Raw genomic sequence first — 16,724 nt, 5'->3', positions numbered from 1 at the left:
AGGAGGAGGAGGCGTTTAGGCGAGACAGTGCAAGAGGGGAGAATGGCAAAAATCTCCTCTGTCAGGAAACAAATTTCCTGTTAGGAAAAATGCTGAAGCTAAAGTTTGGCCATTGGCTAGTTTCCAATTTAAATACCTTTTTGGACCTCAAAGGCCTGTTCAAAGAAACTCTAAACTGAAACAGAACATCTTAATGCTCTTCAGCTCTTCTTTGTGAAAAATCTTTCACATAACTTTTATTTTCTTTTGAAAGAGATTTCAATTTCAAAATGGTCAAGGAATGGGTATAATTTCCTCTCCAGGAATATCTGAAAACCAAAACAAATGAAAAGGGAAGCGCACTGAACAGTTAAAAAAGACAACTGCAAAGACAGATTTATTTATTCTGCATGATATAAAGTTATATAAAGTTGAACCCAGTAGGAACACCAGTATAAACATCATTTGAAGTGCCTGAAATCAAAAGGTCAAATTATTGAAGTCAATAATAAAAAAGTGCTCTTGAAAATTATCCCTAAATCACACCTGGAATACTACAAAACAAGGCATATAATGGCTATTGCCTTGGGATGTTTTTAATTTTGAGAATTTACATGATGTGGCCTTAGGCAACTACTAAGTCTCTGGAGATTTGGAGTTCTTATTTGTTATACTGATAATTTATGCTTGAAAAGAGGGCAGAGTGAAGTCCTCATATTTTCCTTTTCTTCTTTGCAAAATGATTCTGAAGTGAAATCAATTTCTGGAAGTCCCATCGTTCACTGAAAAGAACAGCAGTAAGGAAACCAGTTATTAACCAAGCTCATACCACATTCCTGGCCCCACAAGAATATTTTTATTGGAACCAGACCCCTGGTATTGGGCATTGCTTCTGAAAGATAGAATGAAGTTTTCTTTTAGAGATGCCCACCTGGATAACTGTTTGGTTTTCGTTTTGAAAAAGAGAAGTCCTTCAGCAAAAAAATATTTCTGGATAAGTATGCTTGAAAACATACACACCTGCCTGGCCTGATTCCTCTACAAATGCAGTGCCTGATCTCCAGCTCTTTGTAACTGTACTTGCAGCATGACTAATCATTATTGAGTTATTCATGGACAAGTTAAACATTTTAAAATATCATCTGGTTTGGTACTATACTCAGAAAACACATCAGCAATAAAAGCCAGGGCACATCACGTTACCCATTCTTTAAGCACATATTTTGGCTATTTCATTCCAAAATTTTGAAGTAACAGTATTCTAAGTCCCAAGGCTACAGCTGCTATGCTCTGAAATTTGGTGCTTTCCAGCTCAAGTGGCAGAATTAGAAGCATTCAGGGTTTCACCACTAGAAACATTCAGAGATTCACATTAGATCAATCTGGTCCCACTGACTTACAGGACTCAGTTGTATTTATATATAATCTTTTCAGAAATTTACTGTATATAAGAGTTAAAGATAAAATCAGACGACTTACCTGAACACTGAAGCATTTTCCATTCCTGCTGAAACTGGTCTCTTAATGCTTTTATTTTATTTACCTTTTCTTGGGTAGGAGGTACATAAATTCCAAAGGGAGGTGTAGAAGCACCTACTAATGCTTTGGCTACACTTTGCATTAAACTTATCTCTGTGTCCTAATTAGGAAGAAAAAAAAATACTCCTGTGAACCAAGTTCTCTTTGCTTCAGTGATACATGAAATATTTTAAAACAAGCTTTTGTAATTCAATTGCTAGCATTAGTAGTAAGATTGAGCAACCTCCCATTTACAAATAAAAATGTGTTAAAATGGATTTTTTTTCTGAAAAATGTTAATGAATTTTCATCTGTTGTTGTAAAACTTGTTTCTTTCAAATGGAGAAAGAATCTCACTTTTCCCTTTATGACTGAAATGCTGGATTAAGGACAGAAAATAAAGACAGAAATAATGCTGGGTTAAGGGGAGCATGGAGCTTGCTTACTTCATGGATCATTTACTTTCTATGAGTGGAAAATAGCAATGTATTTTGCTTATTCCAAAAATTTACTCTTTTTGACTTCTCACAGTCTAAATCAGTATCATTTCCTTGCAGAAACTGGATTTGAAATGTTGATGCTATATGAAGAGTATATTTGGAATACTGTAACACTATTTTGTTTTTAAGAGATAGAAGCATTTTTTTCAAGTTCTCTAAAAAGCCATGCACATGCATTAGAAAATCATGATCCTTTTATGGAGCTACCTGCAGAGTACCAATATAAAAGTATCAATCTTTTTTTTTAACATGTATGCCTAATATCCTTTTATTGTCTGTGTTTACACTTCAGAATATCAGTAATTCCCTCCATTTCATACTCCTAATTAGTAGTGTGCAAATACATTATTTTTGAATACTGCATATCAGTGTACAAATTATTTTAGCTTAGCCAATTTATGTATCAGCATTGTAAATTAAAACAAACAACATTTGAGAAAACTACAGAATAAATTATGTCAAAAATCCACTTAATTGGAGGCTTAATGAATAGCATGGGGAACAGATTAGAATAAGCGTACATGAAAAATTTTTGTTGTTTCTCACTGAAGAAGAACTAGAGGGCACAAAAGTAACCAAAAGTTACTGTTTCATAGATCACACAGAGAAACTGTGTTACAGCCACAGGATGCTGGAGCGGCCAAGAGTGGAAATTGAGTTGTTTATGTGACTAGACAAATTCATGGAAGATACAGTCACTGACACTGATCACTGCTCTGGATACAGCCTCCAACTTCTAAATTCAAGCATCCTTTATGTGGTAGCATATGGAAAAAGCCTAGGAAAAGTTCCTATATTCTTTATTTTCTTTCCCATGCTCTCTACCTGAAACACAAAGCTGGGGTACTCCGGCCCTCAATTATGTATTATGCCAATTAAGTTCACTTGAAGGCTATGTGCCCTTCTGATTTGTGTTCTGCAGGCTGGAAGTTGTGTGTGACAAAACATAGCACCAGGGAGAGGAGAGGAAATGTAGTGGTCTGCTATGAACAGAACAGCAGGCTGCTTTCAGTCACACTTGATGGAAAGAGGCCAGATTATTTAACAGACAGGAAGTGCCTCTTTCCAGGTCACAAATGAGCTGTGGATCTCAGATAAAAATGGAAGTTGTGGCAAATTGACAGAACATCTATGGTACACAGACATAACCATGGGTTATGCCTTGTGTTCATGCCTCTGCTTCCCCACTGCAGGCTGCAACAGCTGCCTACAGCTCGGTGTGCAGCTGTCCTTGTTTTATTCTCAGGACAGACAGAACCCTGGGCAGGTTGTGCTGTGACCCCAGGGGTACCAAATACAGCATAAATACAGCCAGTATTTTCTACTGGGCAGCTTGAAGCAGTTCAAACCAGTGTCTCTGCCAGACACTTTGAAGTACCATGGCTTAGCACCACTTCTTACCTCAATCACAGCAAAAACTCGAGACTCAGCCAACCCTCGTAGTAAAGCAACAAGCAGAGAAATCCCACTTATTCCAAGGTTCCTGTTTGGTCCAACAGCTATTACTGTTAGGTTTGGTTGATAACTATATGCTACAGGAAGAATGAATCCAAGCACAGCAGAAAAGAGATCATTTCCTCCAGCATCCTTTAACAACAACAACAAATTGGTTAGCACAAATTTAAACCCCCAGATTTCCAGATATAAAACAAAACAGAAAGATGACTCTCATAAACCTTTTGATTGGTCTAGGAAACAAGATACTGATCTATTTTCCTAGCAATTTTTATATTAACCATGCAGGATTATTCATCCTTTCCCTAGTGTCTTTGCAATGTAACTATGCCTTGCTGAAGGTGAACTGCAGTAACTAGGGAAGGTTTCCTCAAACCTATGCATTCTAATACACTCTAAAGCTCTGAGAAGGAGTAATAACCTGACAAGGGCAAAAAAAGGAAAAAAATTTCAAAGGTCCAAAGTGGAGCAAGGGGTGCAATTCTCAATGTAATTTTATAAATTTGTAAATATATTATTTCTGTTAAAAAAATTTCTCCTATGTTGTTTCTAGAAAGTGAATCTTACCTCTTTCCAGTTTAGAGAAATATAGTGTTTGCAGCCAGTCTTTCTAGACTGTTCTTTCTCACAGATGTTTATGATAAGCATTTTTCTGTAAATAAAAAACCCATTTGAGTATTTAACCAATTATTTCCCAATGGCATAAAAATGGAGTATTTTCCTTCATCATTCTTTATATACTAATACTAAATACAGGAGCAAATAACTATTTGCATTAGTACATTCTGAAATTTAAACAATTAAAACTGAAATTCTTTTTATGAATTTTTAAAAAGATCCTTTATAAAAGATTTTTAAAAAGATGATTAAAGACTATTGGCAAATCACTTTTAAGAAAAAGGGGAGGTAGAAAAAAAATATGTGTAAGTAAAGAAGACTTTCAGTAAGGAACTCTGCATCAGCAATATGTGCCTTCTGCAGTTAGAGGGGAGATAGGTCTCCTATTTAATTAACAATTGCTTTATTATGTTGTATTTTCAATAACAATCTAAATTTCAATCAATACAGAAGGATTATACTTCACCACCAAATGCATGAAATAGCATTTAGAGACAATAATTTCTCTTTGAATGTGTATTTGGGGATGTTTTGTATCATGTCTCAAGGTAAACTTCATAAATGTCAGCTCATGACTGATTCCTTAGTGCAGATTTCATCACACATATAGACAGATAAGAACATTCAGAAAGCTCTTGGGACTGTACCCCCTAATGTACAGGGAGGCCTCACCCATTTTCTGTGTTGGGTATCATCTGCATGTCTCCAACAAATACACAAAGCACTCTGCAGGAAACAAAAATTTACATCTATTAACAATTAATTTTTTTCAGTTGGTGTGATTTGTATAAAACTTTGTGTATAGATTAGAAGCATTAAAAAGAATGTATACTGAATTTGGTCCATTAAAAGTAGAAATAAAACACATTTAGGGCAGCTCATTTCTTTTATCAAATACTGGGGAGGAAAAACAAAAATCAAGCAATTGTCCCCAGGTCAAAGCCAATTACAATCTGACAAAGGAAGTGTAGGCTAGCACAACCATCATCCTTACAAATGTTTTGCCTTTGGAAAGGCAAAAGGCTGTTGCTGGTGTATGCACTGTTACCTGGATTAAATGTTGAAAATGCTATGCATGTGAGCATGCTATTTATTTTAAAATCAAGGTTTCACAGGCAATTTGCCCTATTTGCCACATTTAGTATTTGATTTTGACATGTTGTCAAAGGGCTCTAAATGCAAACATACAAATTCACCTTTGAAATCCAAAACGAACAGAATGTCTTAGTGCAACAGCAGCAGAAAGAGCAGCTGTGGGTGATGCTGCAATTCCATTACACACCTACAAAATAAATTTTTCATTCAGAAGCAATGCTGCAAAAGATCAGGTCATTTTTAAAGTGTAACAGCTGTATTCATTATTTTCTACAGAAACATTATTATTTATTCCACAAACTGCACTATTATTTCAAAAGTATGGTGCTACACCAGAAGGCAACTGTAAAAATAACTTTTCCAGAGGAAGGCCACGTTTACTGGGTCTCTAGAATAGTCTACAAACTGTGCAGAAAAACACACCCTATGAAAAGGAGGTTGTTCCTGAATATTCTGACTCTTCCTTTAACCTAGGGAAGCTATTCTTTTTTGGAAAATACAACTGCCACAATACTCAGTCAACCCTTGAGTGTTCATTTGTGGTGTGTGCTTTAAACTCTACATAAAAGCTAAGCAAAAAGATATGTTTCCTCCTCATTCCTCCTCTTTGTCAGCACAAAATGTTAACTTACACCTGCAACTCATTAGAAGTTCTACTTCTTTTTACCAGTAATCATTTCTTAAAATCTATTTATAGGCTATCCTGGAGCTGTGTGCAGTTTATAAAGTCCAAAATTTGTCCCTGGGATCTTCACATGTGACTTCCAAGAGCAAGACGTCTTGGAAGAAAGAGGCCATTGTGGTAGTTACTCTTCCTTGTAGGTCTGGTACCCTAAAGAGAGCTTTTCACTCGAAGAGTGACTTATTATGATGTAATATTTTAAACTTGTTTTCAGTTCTTCTTCTCTGCTCTTCCAAGATTTTACACATAAATATGGATATGCACCCTCTAAGCCTGCCCTCTCTTAATTCCTGACCCTGCAAGGATCAAAACACTGAACTAGAATTACTCTGTTCAGAATCACAGCATTCAGCAGAGCTGTTGAAAACATCACTAAAGAGTAAGTGTGTGCATGCACATGTAAGTCAAAATTTACTGTGTAAGCTTTGCACATTAAGACATGAAAAGTATTGGCACTTCTTCAGATTTCTACTGTTCCTTACTGGTGCTTGATAGAGCAACCTCTGCTCCCCTTAACTGGAAGGCTTAATGCCTGTCACCCCCTGAGTCTGAGAGCAGTGAGTAGGCTCTTAGGGACTCATTCTGTGACTACCTACAGAAAGTCTGGACAATGAGTTGCCCAAAGATGGTTAGAAAGATGGATTGGGGTTAACAGCTATCCCTAAATAGTCCTTTTCTCATCTTGCATGCTCACTCTTATAGCCAAACACATTGTAGCTGAGATTAGTGGACTTGGGAGATAAATAGTAACTAGTATCTGGGTAACAATATAGCAGAAGCAAAAAATCAGAGGAATCCCCCTCTACCCCCACCCCCAAGACCAAGGAAGGATCTTATTACCTCCTTCTTAAGTATCTTATCTAGGATCACAAATGTACTGCCAAGAGAGAGCAAAGTTTTGTCTTCTTTCACAAGGTCTGCATAAAAGCCACTGTAAGTAAAATAAATTACATGAAGAAAAACTAGGTTAGAGGCAATACTGTCTTCAAAGGCAACACTGATAAGTGCTTTGCAATTAGTATTAATGAAGTACATTTTGTATAGGTGCTACACACTGATTCTCAGAAACCTGCTCTAGCAGGAAGATGACAACACCGGTGCCTGACAGTCTTCATCTCCCTAAAACTCTCTCCATTCTGCACTGGGAAGAAAACAAACATGTCTGATGCTATTCAGGAAACAGAATTCTGTCTAAATTAGACAAAGACATGACAAACATTGCATTTCTCAAATCAGAGCAGTTTGGTATTTTTTCCAGCTAGAGGTGAGTACAGAGCTTTAAGACAGCTTCCTAGCAAAATCTCTTTCTAAATTAATACATTTGCATTAGCTGTCCTATCTCTATTGAAAGAGTTATAGAGAAAAATATTCTGATTATTTAAAGGATTTCAGGTTATGAGTGCTATACAACACAAATGTCTTTATTTATAAAGGAAGAAATTCTGGCTGTAACTGAGTTGACTAAGGCCAAAAAGATGACCATGGCAGACACAGAGCTAGATGACAGTCTGTGCAGAGACCTCTAATCCTCTGTGGAAAATAAAATAAATAGGACCAACCTCGCAAGAGCTTTTATTTCTGTTTCATCCATTTCCTTCACCAGCTGAACATGTTCAGGAAGAAAATGTTCTGAACCTTCAGAGCCAGTTGTTGCTGTTTTGATGGGAGGCACTGGAAATAGAATATTTTTCATGTGCAATTCCAAAAACCTTTCTACTTTGACAGTGTTGTTGTTGTTAGTTATCTGAGATTCATCTTCTGTGGAGGGATTTGAATTAGCCTTCTTTAGTAAGCGTGATTTGGTGCTCAAATTTTGTAAAAATGATGTATCTAGAGAAAAAGAAAGATGGGTTTCACAGGTATTAGTTTCTAAGCAATATGTTAATATTGGGATGTATTTATTCACAAATAGAATACATCAGTATTCACAGTATGCATATTTACTCCCATGCACTAGCTACAATACTTGCTGACACAGATGTTATTTCTTCAGTGCTACTACATTTATTTTCATCTAGTGAAAGGTTATATATTGTAATGAAGCTTATGCCCCTATTTTTGACAAAGAAAACAGCATCCTCAAACAAAGATATCAAAGTGCTACTTTTTGGCATGATGTTTGCCAGCTTCAGAGAGTTTTTTTTCTGACCAGCTGAAGACATGACCTCAAATGAAGCCCCATACTGCTTCATCAGTCACTTGATGACTAACTTGCTTGTTAGTCCACTGGTATTAATTTTAATAATTTTTCAATTTCTGTATAAATCCATTTATCAATAATATTTGCTTGAATGAAGAGAAACTACCTTCATAAGCCAACCATTTCCAGTAGGGTTTATGTGCTGCTCTCACATTTTGAATAGATTCAACAGCACTAAAAAATAAACCAGATTAACAGTATTAGCAATAATGAAAATCATAAAAGGAATCATAACTTACTTCAACAAAAAATCAAAACCAAAAAATCCAACTGAAAATGAAGAAACTTTGATTTCTTCCAAGAATCCAAATCAGAACAAGAGTCAATAGGCACATTGCTTGAAAAGATTAGAGTCAAAAAAGAAAGTGAAGAGCACATACAGCATGTGCACACATTTATACATTGAGTGAAATCCCAACCCTGCTGTTGGAGGAAGCACACCTGTATGAGTTCAGGAAAAATTTGTCCGGTCAATGTTTTGCCAAGAGATTTTATCTGCACAACGTAAAGATTTAATTAGACTGACTCAAAAGCAAGACAATCTGTTCAGGAACTACGTAAATCACACACCCTGCTATTCTTTGCATTGAAGTCTCCTTTTTATCATCACTGGTTATATTATGGTATTATTATTTGGCACCACTATTTGCAGCACTATGGGCAAACAGTCCCATTGCATCAGCTATCATACAAACAGAATTCAGGTTGTGTTAAATCCAGAAGAAATTCTGTGTACTTGCAGATTACTTGTCAGGTGTTCAGGAGCTGGGCTGACATGTTGGATAAGTATGTAATCAACTTTCTATGACATAGGATGACAGCAATGTGAGATACCATAATTGGTAGAGAAGAAAAAGAGGGCACAGAGGGGTTATGGGATGTGCTAGGAGCAAAATAACAAGTTTTGCTCCATCAGTTTACCAAATGAAACTCAGCCCACAGTCTGTGTATATCCACACTGCTTCCCTGACTGATCCAAGCTCTGAGTTTTAACTAACACAGCCAGCTGGGAGGTGCTGCCAACAAAGGGTATAAGGAGCATTTCAGCTAGAAAAAGCAGAGGACAGCTACTGAGCTGGGATAAAGATGGAGGACATGGAGATGTGGAGGAGATAATGCAAACAGGTAGAGAGAAAGACACTCTTTAGATGTGGGACTGACTCAGGCCCAAGGTTCAGAATGCTTTACTAGGTCACATTCCACCACTGTAGACACACAGTCTTAGTGTCTCTAAAAAGAAGTTAGACTTGAAATTTAATTATCTTGGTACAGCTCTACACAGTCAAGTGCTTTTGCACCGCAGAGCTCAATGCTCCAAATTCCAGAAACACAAGAATTCATCAAGACTGGCTTGCATAGCCTGAACTCTCAGTGATGAGAGAAAGCCTTGCCCCAGCTGTTGCTGTACTGCAGTGACTGAAGTGGCTCTGGGGTCTGAAGCACCACCCCTTGCAGCTGCATACCTTCCCAAATACTGGCTGTAGATAACTGGTATTACCTTGATTACAGCAGGATTTTCTCAGCCTCCAGTGAGATGGATTTCTATAGGATAACAAGGCCTAAGGATAAAATGGCTTATAGTTTTATGCTGTAAGATCTCACAACTTGAAGTAATTTCAGAAACAAAAGTATATAAAACTGTACCTTGGAGGACTTTTAAAAAATGCAAGTTATCCAAAGTAGAAAGCAATATATTATAACTACCATATTAAAACTTTACTTCAGCAAAGTGATCAAAGCATGCATGTCTTTAGTTTCTTTAAAAAACACATTAGTTGCTCTAAAATTCTTTATATGCTTACCTTAGACAAGGTGCCATTTCTCCAGTTATCTGAGGTACAGGATCTCCAAGCAAAGTTCTTACAGTCATGCACACTGATTCACCCAATGATTTCAAGTGGTATCCGCCCTAAAAAGTATTTTGTGTCAACTAAGGGACAAGTACTTTTAATATCTCTCTGAATTTCAACAGAGAAAATAAACTACCCTTTTGAAATGTATCTGTATTTACAGAAACAGAAGATGATATGCAAGTGTAGGTAAGTCAATGATTTTTCAATATGAAAACAGTAACTTAGTGGCCACCTGCTGAACTTCTCTGGCATCCCATGAGTGAACTCACTTCATCATAGTTCAGGTAACTTCAGAAATCAGTCATTTGCCATAAAAACACATGACTTCTCCATTCCCATCTACAACATGCCATCTTCAACAGTCTTTGTGGAAGATTCCTTAGAAGGCAAATGCTATAACTGTCCTCTAAAACGGCTCTACAAGAGAAATCCCCCACAGCCTGACACTTTTAAGACATGGTTGCTTAACAGTTTGGCAGAATCTGGAGAAGAAGATGGATTTAAGACTGGTAGGTGACATGCAGGAAGCCATCTATCACCTATGGAGCAGTCACACCATCTGTGGTAGGAGGGAATGCTTACTTGCACTTCAGCTAATAGACAAAAATATCTATAATAACCTGCTACAGAGAAGGATGATGGAAGAAGGGCCATGCAAAACAAATGGTCATGTGAATCAATTGATATACAGTTGATTCTTGAAGTCCTTGTTGGCAGCAATATTTCCACATATTTATTTACTTGAAAAGACACTATTTTTCTAACATGCAGCAGAAATAAGGAGTTTCTCCTTTCAAAAGGAGAACATTTTAATTGTTTAAAAGAAGAATAAAAAAGAGCTTCTATAAAGCCTGCATACAGTCATTAAATCAAAAAAGAGGGAATTTTCTAAGTGTTCCATTACTAAGTAAGAGTATATTTATGTTAAAGGTTTTATAAAATCTCCTGGAGTAAGGTGTGCTTGTAAAAACATTGGTGATACAGCCTATTCATTAAATACATTTTAATGAGTTTGGGACTGTCAAGAGCAGTAGACTAATCACTGTTCACAAGAACTGAGCAGATTTGTGGAAGATATGTTTTTTTGAATGATAAGCATATGGCTCCTTTGTTTCAAAACTCTGTAGTGTAAGAGCACTGTCAAATCTTAGCCATTTTTGCATTCCTGCTACTCAAAAGAAAGATAAAAATAAGAAATTATTTTATTAAGAAGTTGTGCTTCCTAGCTTCTAGTTTGCCCTAAATGGCTTTACTACAAAGACCTTTCCCCTGAGAGTACATTTCAAAAGTCTTTACCTCTAGGATGACACACAGTTTTCCATTAGCTAACTGCATCAGGAAATGGGTAAGGTGGGCAAAAACCTCAGGAGTGGCATTCATCTGACCCTAAACCAAAGAAAAAATTTTAAGAGATGACACCTTGATTCAAAAACACTGTTAAGAAACCCAAACAAACAATCTGACATAGCCAAGTCTGAGATGGAGTACCAGAGCACTTGCCTCTCATCATATCAAAGAGAATGCTGAACCAACTGCATTTAAGGAGGTGAAAAAAACCAACACAGTAATTACACATATCCCTTACACATATGGGATAATCTGTCTTTAGATGTCTTGTTGTAATATTGAATGAACAAAGGTCACCCTAAAGATTCAAGCATGTGTTTTTAGCTTGATCAATGTGAATTTCACTTAGCAATCACAGGATTAAAACAGCAGGAATATTTTCCTAATAGATTCATGACTGACAACACAAAGACCACAAGTTACTTACTTCAGGGTCACCAATTCCAGCATCATATCCAGAGGAGACAATAACCAGTTCAGGATCAAACTGTTATAAAAGACAGACAGTTGCAGCACATCTTTAGGTCCTATTTTCAATTGTAGGGATTACAACTGTACCATGATCAGTTGCTATTTCAATTTGAATATGAACACAAGTAAGGATTCTCCTTGAATACATTACGCTTTTACACTATTTTTGTACATGCTGGAGAAGTTGCAGATGATTGTGTTGAATATGTAAAAGCTAAAATGCTATAAATACTGTTCAGTTGATCAGGGCAACATCACACCAGCAGAATAAATGTATTAACTGTGCTACTGGCAATTACTGCATTTCTGTAAAATATTCAATGGTACATGCTTTAGAAGCACTCAGGAAATGCTCTTTGGCACTAAAAAAATTACCTCAAAAGCCATTGGAAGCAACACATGGAAAAACGCAGCAAGATAATCTGAATTTCCCATCCCAACCTGAAAAATATGAGAAACGCAGGGTATGTTTTCCAGTTGGAATGGTAAATTTTCTAAGGTTCTTCAAGACTTTAGGGAAAGATAGGAGAAGTTAAAGATGAGGGAATCTTATGAAGTACAGTAAAAAAATCCTCTATTTAAGTAAAACACATAAATATCCACCATTTTTAATCTTAATGAGTTTCAGTCCTCTGCTAAACAAGGATGTAACTGTCTCCTGAAACACTTTTTGATTTGATGGCTAGGCAAGATATTAAATTAAAAATGAGTGCATAAATTCTTCTCTCCCTTTTATTTTTCAAACATTACCACATTCTGAGCCATATTTTTGCAGCAGACCTTCCCCTGACAGGAAGGACATACACTGTGCAAGACATTTGCCAAGCAAGTGAAGCAGTGAACTTACTCACAGAGTATTCCACAAAGGATGAGATACAAAACTATTGCTTTGTTGTGCTGTAAACAATATTTACCTTATTCCAAGGCAAATTTATGTTAAAACCTTTTCCTTTTCCCAGACCAACAGCATCATAATCGGATTCTTTGAGTGATGGCCAGAATTCCTGATGCTCATAGCGATGCCAAGAAAAGTACAAAACACTGGAAATAAAAAAAATAAAAACCCAATTTGACAAAAAGATTGTGGAAATTGCTTTATATCCTGAACCTGATGACTGCATGGCCTGAAAGCAAGCAAGAAAATAAAACTATCCTATCCTTTCTTATTAGTTTTCTCAAAGGATTTAGACTGTGAAAATCGGTAGAGTGGGTCCTATGCCAAAATTAACCTAAAAATTAACATGCTAAAAATTACTTATGTCACTTTCCAAAAAAAAAATATAAATCTCACATATTTTATCCAACTACTACTTGAAGACTTTGACTGAGAGATTCATAAACAGATAACAGATGTACTACCTGAGTAGTGGCAAATCGACGTAATCATATTGCTTATTTTATTCTTTAAAGTAAAAGAGATTTACATTTTATTTTGATTTAGATATTTACTTCTATTTTGTAACAAATGAAAAACAGAGGATTCTAGTTTTAGAAGTTTAAGAAATCTTATTCTCTAGAAAGGCAAGCAATCTTTAAACAGCTGACATAAAAGAAGAAAAAAAATCCTTCAAACCTTGGATCTTCTTCAAATATATATTGAGTTCCTTGCCCGTGGTGCACATCCCAGTCAACGATTAGGATTCTGTACAGATCAGTAAAAGAAAACATTCAGAGGAAGAGCCACAGCATCTTAATCTACAGAAGATGTAAATGAAAAATGTTTTTCTGAACTAAAAGGAACATGACATCCAGAAAGCTCTAGACATTAATCTAAACTAGGTCAAAGTCAAACTGTTGTTACACATTAAAAACTTCTCCAAAGTCAACCATGCACTTACCTCTGCAGACCATATTTCAGTTTTGCATATTCTGCTGCAATAGCCACGTTGTTGAACAAACAGAACCCATTAGCTGCATTCCTCTGGCTGTGGTGACCTGGAGGCCTGAACCAAAATTTTATAGATTATTCACAACAGAAGAGGTTTTGCTAACTGAAAATTTCCTCAGGTATGTTCTTACCTGACTAACGCCATTCCATTGCGCACTTTCCCTGCCATCACAGCGTCCACCAGCTGCAAAGCTGCTCCTACTGCCAGCCTGGCACAGTGGTAAGTGCTCTGAGAAAGAGAAACTCATCAGCTTAAAGAGGGCACCCACGAGTGCTTTAGCATCCCAACAGCAAACTGTCCTGACATAATTCCACCCCACTGAAGCTATACAAAGATAGCTGAAACAGAACTGCACAACACAGGCTCCAATGTGCTTTCCCCTGTGATTACCAGGGATCACCAGAATCTTTATAAGGATGCTCTCTGTGGAGCTGTCAAACATGCTTGATGGATGTATTGAGTGGAATAACATGGCATCTTTGAAAAAAAGGAATGAAACCCTACAGAAACATAGCACAGAAGACTTAATCTCAATTTCATGGAACAACATTTAAGAGCAACTATTACCAAAATGTGATTTGCAGGTCACTAATGGTCTACATTGACATTAAGTGACAAAAATAGAGCTAAATTTTGAGTAGCGCATTATCCTGGTGTGATACAATTACAAAATAGATGACAGGACACTTGAGCAATTTAAATTACAGCATTATACTAAACTAGAAACAGAAAATTACAATATCATAAATAAATGTGAGACTACATTAGTAGCAAAAAAAGTATTTTTAATCATCCCCTTCTTTGAAAAATTCCACTCAGGTGCAGAAATAGTGGTAACTCCCAAGAGAGGAAGCAGTTTAACTTACGCACCGGATGAAAGAAAAAAGCATCATAATTTTCAGAGACCCTTTTCAGCTCCTCCTCATTCATTGTCTGAGTGCTTTTTGCCACTTCCAAATGCTCTAAACTGCAGGGGAAAGAGATTAACACAACACTTAAATAAGCAACTATAAATATTTTTCAGAAGTTTACTTGTATTCCTATGTATAAATCAGCATTCATTGCTTAAGACCCCAGAGAGTGAGAAAGTTAAGTTTCAGACCTGTGAACCAACAGGATCTCCTCCTCACTTCCTTCTCTGACGGGCACATGGACACACCTTTCCACAAGATGGTAACTTCTAAGCTGCTCATAGGAGGATGAAAGTCTTTCTGGCACTTCAATATCACAAATGGGACTAAAAATAAACAATAATTATATTACCGTAATACTAAATCAGCACAGGTAACTGATACACTTCATAAAGCCTAGCTTTTAACTCCCCATTTTAAGAAAATTCTTTACCGTCGAAGAGAGATACATGAGAGTAAAAATGGAATAAAATTCTTGAAGCATTTTCTGTTTCAGAACTCAGTCAGAAATTGACTCTAAAATATGTAAGCAAAAATGAGTCTTAAAAAAATCCCAAACAAAAAATATAGTAGCATCATTTTTTGTTTCTTCTCTCACTGGTAAAAAGTTGCTTAACTACAGACATGGGAATGCTGCAATTAAAAGCTGTAGGCTACAACGAAGGTGAACAGAGAAGAAGCAGGTGTGGGAGAGAAGACAATGGATTGTTACTCTGTGCACTGCAAAGAAACTCCTCTGATTTATGCAAATTTACGTAATATTATATTACATAATATTATTACGTAAAATATACCAATTTCTAACTTAATGTAATTGACATGTTTCAGCTGAGTGAGTATATCTGCACACTTTTCCAAAGTCAATGATACTTTAATTTTATAAACAATTTAATTAGCTTAAAACACATTATTTAGGGGAGTACTCAGATGCCTCATCCTAACATCTCTTGTTAAGCTCTCCCAGACTGGATGCCTGCAGCTTCTCAAATCCAGTTTCAGATAATCATTACAGTATCTAGATACAAATTGTGAATAAAATATTTTTTTCCTCTTAGAGGAAAGACTTTCTTTTTACTTGGAAATGACAGGAAATAATACAAGATACTTCCTATTACATTTACAAAACATGCATTTATTTAGCACTGCTCTCACGAGTCCTAACAAGAATCCATTAATAAAAACAACAGCAGTGACTTACTCATTCCAAAGTAGTTTGTGAGTGGTCATCTCCTCATCATAAATCAGCGCTGTTCCTGAAGCCATTGCTACAACTGAGCAGAACAAAAACACTAAGATTTCACAGCAGAAGTAAACTTACACCAGTTGCTATCAGATTAGATAGTGAGAATAAGTATAGAGCATATCTGCTTGCACGACAGCTTTGTACTTTAAACTTCGTACTTACAGAGCGAAATCAAAGGGAGACATTAAGGACTCAGATTCTGACAAAAGCGTACCCCCCGAAACTGGGTGCAGGCAGGCAGGATTCACAGAGACCGAGCGCTCCAGAGCCGGGCGCCGGCACTCCGGCTGCGGGGCTCACCCGGCTCCGGGCGAGCAGCGGGGGCTCCGAGCCCAGGCCGCTCCTCCCCTCGGGGCACACAGACTCACCTGTGCGGCCGGCCCAACAGCGCGGGGACAGCTGGAGCTACAGAGCCACAAAGTAGGAACAACGGGATTGCATACACCGCGGCACAACAGTTACAGGGATTCGTCTGGTTGAGAACTTCATCGGTCTCTCACAAACCCCAGAGAGACGCTGAAGAGAGGCAAAGAAGCCGACGGGCAGGCAGCGGATGCGAGCGCGCTGCTGCCGGCCGTGGGGCCGCGTACCTGGGCCGCCGCTCGCGTACCGCGGAGCCCCGCAGCCCCTCACGGAAACCAGCCCGGCCCCGCAGCCTCCCACGGAATCAGCCCGGCCCCGCGCCCGGCCGACGCCTTCCGAGGGCGGGGAGGGCGGCGCGTCCCGGGGCTGGCTGTGGGCGTGCCGAGCGCAGCCCCGCCCGGCCCTGCAGGAGCGCGGCTTGAGGCGCCGTTCGAGTGACGCTGCGGAGCTCCGGGGACTACAACCGCTGGAGGGGTTTTAGCGTGGAACTGACCCAAGAGCGAAACACCCCCCAGCCCCTGTGGGCTGTGTGGCATCTTCTGGCATAATGAAAAATAAAGAGCGAGCCTGGACCAAGGAGTGACTGCTCCTTTTCCGCAG

At 37.8% G+C, this 16,724-nt stretch overlaps 1 protein-coding gene across 1 annotated transcript; it reads right to left on the bottom strand.

The window, feature by feature from the left end:
- Positions 1-284: 284 nt before the first annotated feature.
- On the bottom strand, positions 285-16,332 carry HDAC10 (histone deacetylase 10). The gene is made up of 21 exons (XM_058022851.1): positions 16,130-16,332; positions 15,717-15,789; positions 14,710-14,844; positions 14,478-14,574; positions 13,738-13,835; positions 13,557-13,661; positions 13,292-13,360; positions 12,633-12,759; positions 12,094-12,159; positions 11,675-11,734; positions 11,197-11,286; positions 9,850-9,956; positions 8,154-8,221; positions 7,407-7,677; positions 6,688-6,778; positions 5,267-5,352; positions 4,743-4,796; positions 4,020-4,104; positions 3,399-3,584; positions 1,459-1,618; positions 285-761 (listed from the first exon to the last, which is right to left on the bottom strand). Exons 2-21 carry the CDS (start codon positions 15,779-15,781, stop codon positions 736-738), a joined length of 2,046 nt encoding a protein of 681 aa, XP_057878834.1. The 5' UTR covers positions 15,782-15,789; positions 16,130-16,332; the 3' UTR covers positions 285-735.
- Between the last annotated feature and the right edge of the window lie 392 nt (positions 16,333-16,724).

This window comes from Melospiza georgiana, chromosome 4 (assembly GCF_028018845.1).
Source record: "Melospiza georgiana isolate bMelGeo1 chromosome 4, bMelGeo1.pri, whole genome shotgun sequence".
Classification (NCBI taxonomy): Eukaryota; Metazoa; Chordata; class Aves; order Passeriformes; family Passerellidae; genus Melospiza; species Melospiza georgiana.
This window is presented reverse-complemented; position numbering and strand designations above follow the sequence as displayed.